Below are 13342 nucleotides of genomic sequence, written 5' to 3'. Positions count from 1 at the left end.
CTCTCCTAAGCTTTCAGAATTAACTAAATTAAACCACATCCCGCTTTTAAAGACAGTAGAAAGCGATCTGGCTAGATGGAAATCTTTACCCATATCACTCATGGGAAGGGTTGCCACTATAAAAATGATGGTCTTGCCAAAAATAAACTATTTGTTTTCAATGATCCCAAATAAGCCATCACAAGATTGGTTCAGATCTCTAGACTCATGTATTTCTAAATTCCTTTGGAAAGACAAACCCCCACGTATCAGCTTAAAAACATTACAAAGGACCAAGGATAAAGGAGGATTAGATCTGCCTAACTTTAATCACTATTTTTTAGCCAACAGGCTTCAGTTCATCTCTAGATGGTTTAAACACAGCTTCTTAGATGAGCCCTGGCTAGATGTAGAACAGGCACTATGTAATAATCTAGAAATTTCAGACCTACTATTTATCAGCTCAAACATCAAAAGACATGAATGCTTTAAAAGCATCAACATCAGCTCTTCTCTGACAGCATGGTGGGAGTTTCTAAAAATGACAGCGTCTTCATTAATCCCATGCAAACGTACACCTATCTGGAATAACCCTGACATATTACAAAACAATAATATGATTAATTTTCCAGAATGGAGTTGTAAAGGAATTAAATACTTAGAACATATATTAGAGGGAACAGAATTTATTCCATTTGACAGACTAGTTACACAATATGGGATCAACAAGAAAAGATTTTTAGAATATCAACAAATTAAATCCATAGTAAAAAAGAAATTTAACCTCAGTCAAGCTGAATTACAAACACCACCAAGTGCGGTACACTTTCTTACTCTTAAATCCCCCAAATTATTATCTAAAATATACAGAACACTTTCTAAAATAGATGAATCGATATCACTTCCTATTGCAAAGTGGGAAGCAGATTTATCAGTAAGCTTAGACCAAAACTTCTGGTCTCAGGTATGCTTAGAAACCTTTAAATTGATTAAAAATCCCAGTCTGCAATTAATACAATACAAAATACTACATAGAGTGCACTATACAGGTCATCGGATGTTCAAGATGGGCTTTACATCTTCCAACAACTGCTCACACTGTCAAGGCAATACACCAGACAATTACATCCACGCCCTTTGGTTCTGTCCACCAGTGCAGAAGTTTTGGCGTGAGATATGTGAAGACTTATCAAAGTGTCTGAAATGTAACATTCCAGCCTCCCCTTTAGTATGCTTGCTGGGCAACTTGGATGAGGTCACTGCAGAAATAAACACAGCCCACATTGTTTTTACAGCCCTATGCATTGCCAAGAAAACGGTCCTCCTTAACTGGAAAAATAAAAATAATCTTAATTCTAATCAATATAAAAACCATTTAATAGATCACATTAGTCTTGATACAGCCTCTACCACCACATTTGATCAATCCCTTTGGGCTCCTTTGATCGGCTTCATCACCTAGTGGGGGTGGGGGGTCATGGTTTGGTCCTGCCTTCGCTATTGTGGTTGATGTGGAGGTTGGGACGGGCTTAGGGCGCCAGGAGAACCCCTAGAGACGTTATCCCTGGAGGGCTCAACGCGGGGGGTTGTGGTCATAACCTGGTGAGTGGCTCTGGTCGCTCTTAGAGGGTGTTCTCCTCGTGGCTGCGTGCAGCGGGGCTGGGGATGGTTTGTACTGGCGGACGTAGGTTACTGGCCTGGTAGCCTGGCTGCCCCTGAGTGGATCCGGGGCAGGCGGGGGGGCTTGGGGTTCGGGGGTGCTTCGTCTCTGTGATGGGGCTCTGGCTGGGCCTTGGGGGCTTCGGTCCTCGTCGGTGTGTCGCCGAGGTTGTGGGCGGGTGGGTGCACGGGGGCTCAGCCCTGGCGCAGGAGGCCTCTGGTGCATCGGCCTAACTGGGGGACTCTTCAACTGGCAGGGAGGTTGTTCCATCCTAGCAGAAGTCCACTCTGCAGGTGGGGGAAAGACACAGGAGAGGTGGAGAATAAACCTAACCTGGGTGTCTGTTGTCTTGTGTAGTCTGGAGATGATTGAATGTTGGGGTGGGTATAGTTTCCTCTGCGGTGGGGTGGGGTGGGCTTCGCCGGGTCCTGTAGGGCTTAGCGGTGCTGCTGCCATAGGCCCCGGTCTGGATGGGCCTGGGCTCCCTTGCCTTGGTGGGTACTAGAGGACGGGGGTGCCTACTGGGGTCAGCCGGGGAGCTGGCCCTAAGGAGGGGCATCTTGCCCCTCCCTTCTTTTCCTCCCCATCCCCGGCTGCCTCCCTCTTCCCGCTCCACCACACCCACCCACACAGGTAGGGCCTTGGGGTGCGGGTGTGTCACCAGGGTGCAGGGGAGGCATTTCCCCCCCCCTCTGTCCCTTCTGGCCACCTGTGCCTCAATTTTATTCCAGAGGACGGTCTGTGTATTCAACCCTACCTCTGGCGCCGGTGCCCACCTCTCAATTTTAAATCCATGTAGACACTGAGGGTTCTTGGGAGGGGCCGTGCTAACACCTGCTGCTCTCTGGCAGCAGCACCATGCCCTCCCTTGTTTTAAATGCACTTTAGAACAACACGCAGCAACACTACACATGAGCGGGAGGAGGGAGGTATGGGGTCTTCACACACCCCCGTTCTCTACTAGCCATCGGGGCGGGGGGGCTGGGAGGAGGTGTTGGCCGTCCGATTGGCCTCCCTGCTGCTGCGGAGCCTGGGGCGGTCTGCTTGCCTCCACCCCGGGGGAAAGGGTCACATATCTTGGGTCTGGGTGCCGTTTCCCCCTCTGGGGGCGAGGGTACCTGGACCCAGGGCATAGAGTATGTTTGGGGAGTATGATTGTGTGTACATGTCTATGTATGTCTGTCCCTACGTTGGGTGAGTGCTGAGTATTTGTATATGTGTGCATGAGGGTGGGAAAGCATGTTTATGTCTGTGTGTGCCTGTTTGTCTGTGTCTATATGTCAGGTCGGGTCTTAGACTCCACCTCCCTGGGTTCTCCCAGGCCCTCCAAGTGTGGAGGCCTATCTCCCCTCACCACACTCCCTGCTGGTAACTGATGCCCTCAGGGGTTGGTGCATTGGTGGTTCTTGGTGTCCGGGGCTGGGCGCTCAGGTATGCACCAGCTCACTCCCGGTGGCTACTTGGCGGGGCCTGGTGCCTGTCGCTCGGTCAGGCCTCTTCCGGAGCAAAGGGGGCCCTCGGGCCTCCGGCCTCGGGGCCTGCAACTCGGTTCACTCTGGCACAGCTGGCTGCCGGCAGAGCCGGCGGGCACGCCGGTGCAGCCCCCTCTGGCTTCTGCTCCGTGGCTACTGGGTGACCCTCGTCTGGGGATCTCCTCAGCCCTTCCCAGGAGGGTGGCCACGGATGCCCCTCCGGTGGTGCTCCTTGGGCTCTCGCACTCTGGGGCCTCTGGATGTCTGGAGCCTGGATCTCCTCCATGCCTGCTTCATGCCCTGGGGGACGGGGCTATGGGCCTCCACACCCTCTAGCAGACCGTTACATGGGGAAACCTTTTGTATACAAGCGCGTTGATCCACACAGGTGTGCACACGGGTGTTCACTGTTCGTAGACAAACTACACCTTTCTTAGCTGCTACTTCAAAGCACATTGTGCGCTGTCTGTCCTGCGTGCTGCACAACAACTTTCAATATTTAGTATTTACTGCTGTTCACACTTAGCTAGATTAACGTGATGGTGTTGTGTTTAGTATGTTGCTTTGGTTTTTTGGGGGGGGTTTTTTTGCTTGTCTTCTCCTTTTTCTCTCAACAGGTGATCCAGGAGATTTTTTTTTTCTTTCTTTGTCTTTGTAAGTGCCCTTTCTCACTGTCCCTTTTCCCTTCTGTTTTTCTTTTCCTTCCTCTCTTTCTTTCTCCCTTTCCTATCCCCCAGTTATGTCTGTCCCATCTGTAACAACTGAAAATAAAATAAATAATAATAACAAAGTTTGATCAAATGGACCAATACGGCAATGCCATGATGATCCATTTGGCAAAATAAATCCATTTGGTATCCTTGTTGGTCTTCAGACAACAATTCTGACGGCTAAAAAACCAAATGGGACAGACAAAAAAAAAAAAGAAAAGAAGAAGACAGTTAACACTTGGGCAAATTTCCTTTGTTTCTGTATTCTAGGGGTCTAGCCAGGACCCTTACCCAGTATCCAGTAAGGGTCCTTGCTAGATCCCCCATGCTAAAAACCATGCCCTGGAATGGCGCGGCTACGTCTGCAGCCTGTCCGGAGTTCGGACACAAAAACATTTCACTGCATGTTGTACTCTGTATGACACTGTACGTGACGAATAAAGCTTGTTTGTTTTGTTTGTATTCTGTGAGTTGATCTTGCTGTGTTGAGTAGTCAGATGAGCCAATCACACCACTTTAATGTGAAGACGAGCCTGGGTCCTGGTACTGGGGTTGCTGGGGCAACATGACACCTGATATATAGGTTCAACCACAAGTTCTCCAATCTGAAAGAAAAGTTATGTGAATGTTGTATGATCATGTTATATTATTATGATGATGATGATTATGATGTGTTGTTATTTAAAATGTTTATTAAGTCCAAACCGAAAAGACTGAAAATAAGCACAAACCTGAACATGAGGAGGGGCACTGAGGACGTACGTGACAGCACTGGCAATGTCTTTTGTTTCCAGAGACTGTTAGAGAAATGCAAAGTGCTTCATTTATTTTTATCTGAATAATCATACCAACACTCCACGAACTGCAGGATTAATAATTTTACCTTGCGTGTAGCATACATGCCAGCCACTTGATCACGATTGTTGCTCCTGGCCCATGATATAAATCCTGTCGCCACTAAACCAGGAGAAATGCTCTGCAAAAAGAGGTAATGATGAAGGAACTGTAGGATGTACTGTGCATGTGTCTCACAGCAGCTTATCCAGTTGGTTACAGTAAGTTTTAAAGCCTTACTGTGGCTCGGATATGGGTGTTTTCAGCACGCAGCTCCTGTCTCAGGCCCTCAGTCAGAGCAGTTACAGCATACTTGCTGGCAGTGTAGAAATGTATTTCAGCAGCTGGAATGACTTGATGTCCAGAGATGCTGCAACAAAAGATGTTTTACAAGCCATGAACAAACACATTAATTTTTAACTATTACTACTACTATGACTCCTTTTTTCCAGATTAACTACCCTAGTAAAGTCCTTAAACAAAGATCCGTTATTTCCCTTGTTAGATCTTGTAATAATGATGTGATTACAAAATAATTCTGATCTACAGACATTTTCCACAATAGAAAAAATCAGTTCAAATCAGTAAATAATGATTACTGCATTTCATTTAGTGGCTCGGGGTTTGAGTAAATGAAGCACGGTCTGTTGCAGTAGGAAACATGTTTTTGGTGTCACTGGACCAAAAGCCCATAAATGATCTTTATCCATATTGTAATTCTTATAGTAACAAATGGTACTATATTCCGCACCTCCTCTAAGTTTGCTTTTGGGTTTCATAAAATCTAGTCTATGTTAGGAGAATTTGGCTTCTCGCAGATCTACATCAGTTCAGAGCAGGGGAGATTTATCAGACAAGAAGCACAAAGAGGAACAACATCAGTAGAGAAAATACAGAAAGACATGCACAGGCCAGACAGATTTAAACATCATCGTGTGTTGCATTACTTGGCTTGAATTCAACAGATAGTCATCTCTATGCCAAAGAAACATGAGTACTGTTAATACCACCATCTTTGCTTTTCCTGTAAGCCAAATGTGTGCTTTGAAAAAGGTCTGTTGAGTCATGTTGCCACAGGATGCTCGTAATCAGTCTAAATGATGATTAGAATCATATGACATTTATGTGATATTTAAATCGACAGATTTCGAAGTTCTGTCACTTTCTATTAGCAAGTAAAACTGCACCTGTTTATGTTTATGATGTGCCCATCATCCACGTTTCTCTCTTTCATTGACTGATAAGCTTCACGTGCACAGATGCTCAGGGCAAGAACGTTCACCTGTAAGAAACCAAGCAGAGAAATAAACAACAAAGTCAACACCCTCCAAACAGCTCGTTTGAAAGCTGGTTTCTTGTGCATGGGGGGGGGGGGGAGTTGTTTCCCTACTTTCGTGGAACTTTTCAACTTTCTGAGTTTTGTCCTATTGCACTAACTTTAACAAACTATGTTGTTTTGCAGGATTGTAGGACAACAACTTTGTAATTCAGATGAGAGTCATGACTTTGGTTGTATCAGACTTTCTTTTTTTGTGATGGATTATACTGAGCAGAATGTGATTTAATGGATGACTTGATGGAAAATGGTTATACTGGTTTATTTACATTCAAATAAACTTTCTTGTCTCTGTCTAATATAAGCCTAATGCAGCTGAAAATTTTCTGCATGATAGTAAGTTTAGTTCTGTCCAACTTTCTGTTTTTGTGATGGACTAAATTGAAAGTTTCATGTTTCATATTCTAAAAACTATGAACAAATCAACTGAAAACTGATCATTTAATTGCTCTTCTGGGAAACCACTCCTGTGAATGCTTCTTTCAAACAGAACTGCAGATCATTTTTTTCTAAAATAACTCTGAGATCTTACATCCATGATGTTCTTCCAGCCGCTGGTTTTGCCACTTAGCAGTGGCTCTGGATGAGATAAGCCAGCATTGTTGATACACACGTCCACACCTTTGTGCTGCTCTTTGATCGCTGCAAACATGGCCAGAATCTCCTCCTCTTTGGTCAAGTCACACTTGAAAGGAACCAAAACACCAGGATGGCCGGCGCTCTGACACTCTGCTGCCAGTTTCTGAAACCAAGAAGCGAACGATGACAGAGGTTTAGCTTCAAAATAACTCTGCCCTTCAAATCTTTATATAAAATTACTGTAAATTTGTGGATTTCAGTTTTCATAACACAGCTGATCAGTAACTTTGTACAACACTGGAAGTCAGATTTTTGTCTCCAACTGCAAAAACATTCTTCTCACTGGGTCTCAACTCATGTCTGAACACGTCCTGCCATCAGCTGCTTCATCAGATCTGCTGCATAGTAACGTATCTTTCTATCTCAAAAGCAACAAGATTATTTTAGTAGCAGAAGGAGTTTTTATCTGACTGGAGCATTTTTACTTAACAAAAGACTCTACTGAACCACTGCAGACTGTAAAAAAATTCAGCCCCCAGACATGTTTGAATAGTTCTGTCTAGAGCAGGGGTGTCGAAGTCCAGACCTCGAGGGCCGGTGTCCTGCAGGTTTTAGATAATTGGGTCAACACACCTGAATCAAATGATTAGTTCATTACCAGGCCTCTGGAGGACTTCAAGACACATTGAGGAGGTAATTTAGCCTTTAAATCAGCTGTGTTGGATCAAGGGCGCATCGAAAACCTGCAGGACACCAGCCCTCAAGGCCTTGAATTCGACACCTGTGGTCTAGAGTCACTGGCTCATATGTGTCCAGCCTTCTGTTTCTGTGTTGGACTAAATTAAAAATCTATTAACAGTCAACTTTTACACAGAATCTGATTCATAGTATTACAACAGATTACTGTAAAGCTGGTTTTTCAGGTTTATTTACTTTTAGTCAAATAAACGGTTCAACTTTTGCCCAGCCGCTCCCTCTGTTCTTTTTTGCTAGGTAACAGTGAACATATATATAAATATAAATATAGACTAAAAAATATAAAATGCAACAGCCGAGATCGAAATACACTAAGTCAGAGGTTCCCAAAGTGTGGGGCCCGCCCCATTGCAGGGGGGCGCGGTATGAAAAGAAAAAAAAAAAAAAGAGCGCTTGGACATTGTGGACAGGTTTTTGACGGGGCTCCCACACAAACGCAAAGCAGGAGATGAAGCATCGCCAAATATGTTTCCAAACCAACTTCCTTCCAAGCCAAAGACAGGAAAATATGGTGAAGCATATCTTCCCTTTGGCTTCACCTGCACAAGTGCCAAGGTAGGTCTCCCCTGCAAAATTAGTTTCCCTGTGTCGGGAGCACGGTGGCACGGTGGTTAGCACTGTTGCCGCACAGCAAGAAGGTCCTGAGTTCAATTCCACCATCAGGCCAGGGTCTTTCTGTGTGGAGTTTGCATGTTCTCCCCGTGTTTGCGTGGGGTACTCCGGCTTCCTCCCACTGTCCAAAGACATGCAGCTTGTGGGGATAGGTTAATTGGATAATCGAAATTGTCACTAGGTGTGAATGGTTGTCTGTCCCTGTGTGTTAGCCCTGCGACAGACTGGCGACCTGTCCAGGGTGTACCCCGCCTCTCGCCCTATGACAGCTGGGATAGGCTCCAGCGCCCCTGAAAAGGATAAGCGAATGGATGGATGGATGGATGGATGGATGCGTCGGGAGCACGCGCTGTGCTCTCCAAATCACGGACAAACAGTATCCCACATCAGTAGTGGTTTTAGATACGGGCGGTTGCCCGGGGCGGCATCACGGGCATGGGCAAAAAAATAAATAAATAAATAAAGCTAGTACTCATGCTGCCCCGACGGCAGCCAGCGCATACTGGGAATGTCATAGGCAGTGTTGCCAACTCTTCAGTATTGAAAATCGCTATTGGCTGTCTTAGAAGTCGCTAAATGACGTCATCGCCTAATTTGCATAATTGATCATGCTAATTTAATTGTGACCTACGTTGGAGAGAGAAATAACATTGTGGAAGAGACATAAAGTGAATAAAAAACTAAATGCATTTAGAGTTTATTTAGAACTACAAATTAAATTTCTTTTGGCAATTATTGTTTTTTTTTTTAATATCACAATTCCAACGTTGTGCCAAAAAGTGATTGTCTGCCAAAAACTGATTTCCGGTATTTGCCAAAAACTGATTGCTCATATTTAAACTGCTATAAGTAACTTGTTGGACAATAATATGTGAAACATGTCAAATGTCAAATGCATCCCTTATAGATGACATAAAGTCATCTTGAGCCACAAACAACATTCGTGTAACAAGGTAGAAGCCGCAATCAGTTTTTGGCAGTTACTTTTATATAACCTTTATTTATGCAGTTAAAAAATCTCATTAACATTAAAAATGTCTTTTGTAAGAGTAAGCTGACCAACAGGACAGCAGAGATGGCAGCAAATATTACAATAGTTCTGTAAAAATATTTTAAGTGGGGATAATTAACCCCACAAAGGACCGGATTGGTTATAACGTAAGTACAATAACACAGAGTTGTAAAGATACTTAAAGAACAGATAATTTTTTAATTCTTTATGTAACCCCTTTGTAAACCCTGTTCACCGAAGTCTATTTACGAACATACGTAAAGATATCACACATAAAAAAATACACAGAAACATTGGAAATCAGTTTTTGGCAGACAATCGCTTTTTTGGCACAACACCGGCAAAAGTGACCCGAAATAGGGGGAGGACTATCCTCCGCCCGTGAGCGCTTGGGAACGGGCTGCTTCTTGAGAGTAAGAGCGATACGCGCTTTCACGTCAAAAAGTCGTCATAAATAAGTCTACAATAACACCAGAAAAAGTCGCCAGATTTGTCGCTAGTCGCTTTTTAGAAAAAAAGTCGCTAAGGCGGTCTGAAAACTCCCTAAATATAGCGACAAAGTCGCTAAGTTGGCAACACTGGTCATAGGCACCGATCGGTTTTCTGTCGCCCATTTGCGGAGAGTAAGGGCGCCCTCCGTTTGCGAGGTGCGCCTGCTGCTTGCGGCACAGGGAGGAGAGGGCGGGCGGCGGGGGATTCTCTGGCTGGCTGGAGCAGCATCTAATAACCAACTCGCAAAATAAAACAAAATAAAAACAAAACAACAAACACGAAAACACCAGACATCATGATACAGACTTATAATTTGCACCGATGTTTTTTCGAAATTCTATACGCGAAAAGTGAGCGCGAGATCCCTCGGTGCACCTGCTCGCTGCTGAAGTCCAAGTAAACTTTATTGTCATCTCCGCTACATACAGTCCAGTATATAGAGAGACGACACGACGAAGCTCCAGTTACAGCAGTGCAAATAAACGAACAATAAATATAGTAGAGTAACACTTTAGGACTCGGGGTAAAGGGATCAATAACAATTTAAAATTTATAATTTACAGTTTGAGGATTTAAAGTCTCACACATAACGCGTCGAAAGGGGAGGGAGACCTGCTGCTTCCAAATAGAGCACATTTCATTCATAATGTTGTAAATCCAAGCCCATTATGTATTCATGATTTGAATCCTGGGTTGTGTGAAATCTCAGAAATGCACCCTAGACAAAGTTAATCTGTGAACTAAGGTGTAGGTCTGTTAGGTTATGTTGTGGTGATCCTCTGGTTGAGGGATGGGTGTTCATACTGGAGTGCAAAATTAAAACCAATGGAAGATGGACAAGAAAAGTTCAAAGCCATCAGGTGCTCAGTTTAGAAAAAAGAGAAAAGAAGAGGAGAAGAAACGAACAAATGATACAGGTAAACAGATGTGTCATTGAATAATGGCAGGTCATCCTGAAACAATCAGAATCAGAATACTTTATTAATCCCTAAGGAAACAATGTGGGTTACAGTTGCTCCAAGAAGAAATGGTAAAAATAGTAACAGTAACAGACTAAACTCCAAACAATACATTATGTTACAGATTTTAATATCAATTAGTCATTGTAAATTGTTGATTTGTCCTGTTCTCATTGTATGACGAATTATGATGGCTGTTTGGTAGCCGTTTGCATAGTATGCATACTCTCTCTCTCTTCATATGTGTGTGTGGACAACAGTTTTATGTTAATGTACAATCCTTAACATGTTTTGTGTGTGTGTGTGTGTGTGTATGTGGTGGTGGTGGTGGTGGGGGGCGCGCCAGAGAGAGTGTAATAACTAACTACTCCTGACATTTAATGTCAGGAGTAGTTAGTTATTACAAGAAGTGTTTGTGAACTAAAAATCAAGAAACAGATAATATCAGGCTGATCCTGCCGTAATTTGTTCCCCCGGTTCAAATCACGGACAAACAGTATCCCACAGCTGTTTATGTGTTTAAACCCATTTTGCACAGAGAGGCATTTTTTGAAAAATGTATTGATAGCAATGTTGAATATTATTACACAGGAAAAAAAACAACTACACGTAAAATAATTACGCCGTGACGCCTCTGCCTTTCTAAATGGAGGGACAGTAAAAAAAGGAGTTTTAAATAATCTCCGTTTTCGGTGAATCGCAACGCCGTTTACGTGTTGACGAAAAGCCCAAACGCATAGAAACAGCTGAGTTTTCAAAAATACCAATGTAGGTGTGGATGTAGCGTAAAAGAGTTAGTAGTGTATTTTATTACTACCTGTAATTTATTGCCGTTTACTTGTATTTGCTTAATTGTTTACTAAATGTTTGAGGTGTGAAATAAACCGCAATGGAGTTTGTAAAGAAAATATGGGTGTGTGTGTTTGGAGGATGTGTTTGTGCGGGGGGGGGCGCGAACATTTTTCTTGTAAAAAAGGGGGGCCTGGCAAAAAAAGTTTGGGAACCACTGCACTAAGTGATCGATGCCTGGTCCATCAAAATTTTCTTTTCTTTTTTTAACCAGGTTGGTACAGCTGTTGTTGGGCTAGAACATCTTAGTTGCAATGTAGAAATTAAAAGTTACCTTTTAGCTATTATCATTTTATTATCAAATTGCTTTAACCATGAGCCATTTATTTTACCTGAATCTCTTGCTCTCTCAACCTTATTTGTTAACTACACCTCCCTCTGTGTCTTCCTCACTCTCTTGTTGGGACTGCTGGTCCTCTTGCGCTCTCAATGGCTAATGCTAGCAACTATGGCCTTATTTTTGTGCCTCTATTCTGAGCGCACATAAATAATTTTTGCAAATGTTACATTTTAAGGAGAAAATTATTTTGAGCGAACAAAATTCATCTCAGTGTTTGCTATTATCCATATACACACACAATAACTGCCATTCTCGCTCAGTTGTTGGCATTTGCTCTTGCTCAGATCTCTGCTCTGTGTGCTCTCAGTGTGTCACTTCGGCTTTCAACATCTCTGCTCCCTGCACACTCAACTCTTTCTGTACACAGTTATAAATGTGCCACAAAACCAACTAATCACAGACTTGGATGCAAAATACTTGGCTGTTTTGGTCTCCAATCAACGCGCTAGCTACTGCATTCAGGAAACACAAATGTAGCTAAATCCAGTGAAGTGGTTTGGTTTAACCTAGATTAAAACCAACATAAAAATTATATATTTTACAATCAAATAATTCAAAATACTAACCGAAAATGTTTTTAACTACACTATTATTTTGTGTCTATATGGATAATAGCAAACACTGAAATACATGAATTCTGTACATGAATTTTGTACATGAAAATAATTTTCTCCTCAAAATGCAACATTTGTTCTTGCAAAAATAATTTATGTGCGTTTATTATAGAGACACAAAAATAAAGCAATAAGCTACAATGCCAGGGCTTTATGTCAGCTGTTGCTGGTACTACTGCACTGCTAACATGTCGGTTAATTTGACACACTTTGCTGTATCTATTTCTTGTTTATTTTCTCTCTTAGTTTTTTTTCTCTTTTCTTTCTTCGTTTGTATCTACCGCTTTATTAACACTAACTTTGTTCTAGGGTGCGTAGGTGCACACGGAAAGTAGAGGGAGGGGTCAGAGGCGTTAAGAGATTTGATTGAAAATGAAAACTGAACTAATGCAAAGAAGAAGAAAAAAAATCACCCCCCTACAAATGCTTCGGCCCACTGGGAAAATACCCGGCATACTAGATTACCAGTCCGGCCATGGATATAGGTCAAGATACTCTACGCTGAAACTGAGTTTTCACTTCAGAACAAACCTGGATTTTTGCGACGTCCCTGGCGCAGCCCACTACTTTCATACCGAGCCGGACCAACTCTACAGCTATAGCCGCCCCAATCCCGACCGAGGCGCCGGTCACCAGAGCCACTCTGCCCCGCCAGCGGTCCATCACAGCGGTAACCTGCTACAAGCACGAAAGAAGCACAAATACGAAGAGAGAGAGCGACGGATCTTTCACTGTCCCGTGTGAGCATTTATATATGTATAGAAACACCTGAGTCATGTCAGCCCCCTTTTCCTCTCAAACAGCTACAGTTCTCCGCCCTGCAGGGAGGCTTTCAGCCAATCCTGTTGTCAGGTTTATGAAAACAGTTTGAGATAACTTTTACTCTGTGACACATTACATCAGTGGTTCCCAAACTTTTTTTGCCAGACCCCCCTTTGTTTTACAAGAAAAATGTTCGCCCCCCCACCACCACCACCACCACCCATACACACACACACACACACACACACACACAAACACATCCTCCAAACACACACACCCATATTTTGCTCCATTGCGGTTTATTTCACACCTCAAACATTTAGTAAATGATTAAGCAAATACAAGTAAACGGCAATAAGTTACAGGTAGTAATAAA

At 43.2% G+C, this 13342-nt stretch overlaps 1 protein-coding gene across 1 annotated transcript; it reads right to left on the bottom strand.

Annotated features, from left to right (window-relative positions):
* Positions 1–4039: 4039 nt before the first annotated feature.
* LOC106097863 (dehydrogenase/reductase SDR family member 11) lies at positions 4040–12956 on the bottom strand. Its single transcript, XM_019367513.2, has 7 exons — positions 12736–12956; positions 6524–6733; positions 5843–5937; positions 4896–5025; positions 4705–4797; positions 4553–4618; positions 4040–4426 (listed from the first exon to the last, which is right to left on the bottom strand). The coding sequence occupies exons 1-7, from the start codon at positions 12865–12867 to the stop codon at positions 4328–4330; spliced, it is 825 nt and encodes a 274-aa protein (XP_019223058.1). The 5' UTR covers positions 12868–12956; the 3' UTR covers positions 4040–4327.
* Between the last annotated feature and the right edge of the window lie 386 nt (positions 12957–13342).

Source organism: Oreochromis niloticus, linkage group LG14 (genome assembly GCF_001858045.2).
Source record: "Oreochromis niloticus isolate F11D_XX linkage group LG14, O_niloticus_UMD_NMBU, whole genome shotgun sequence".
In the NCBI taxonomy this organism is placed as follows: domain Eukaryota; kingdom Metazoa; phylum Chordata; class Actinopteri; order Cichliformes; family Cichlidae; genus Oreochromis; species Oreochromis niloticus.
This window is presented reverse-complemented; position numbering and strand designations above follow the sequence as displayed.

Coding starts and splice junctions, on each gene's coding strand:
- LOC106097863 (XM_019367513.2), bottom strand. CDS start 12,867: ATGGACCGCTGGCGGGGCAGAGTGGCTCTGGTGACCGGCGCCTCGGTC. Junction 5,938..6,523: donor GCTGGAAGAACATCATGGAT/GTAAGATCTCAG, acceptor GGTTTCTTACAG/GTGAACGTTCTTGCCCTGAG. Junction 4,798..4,895: donor ACACCCATATCCGAGCCACA/GTAAGGCTTTAA, acceptor CTCTTTTTGCAG/AGCATTTCTCCTGGTTTAGT.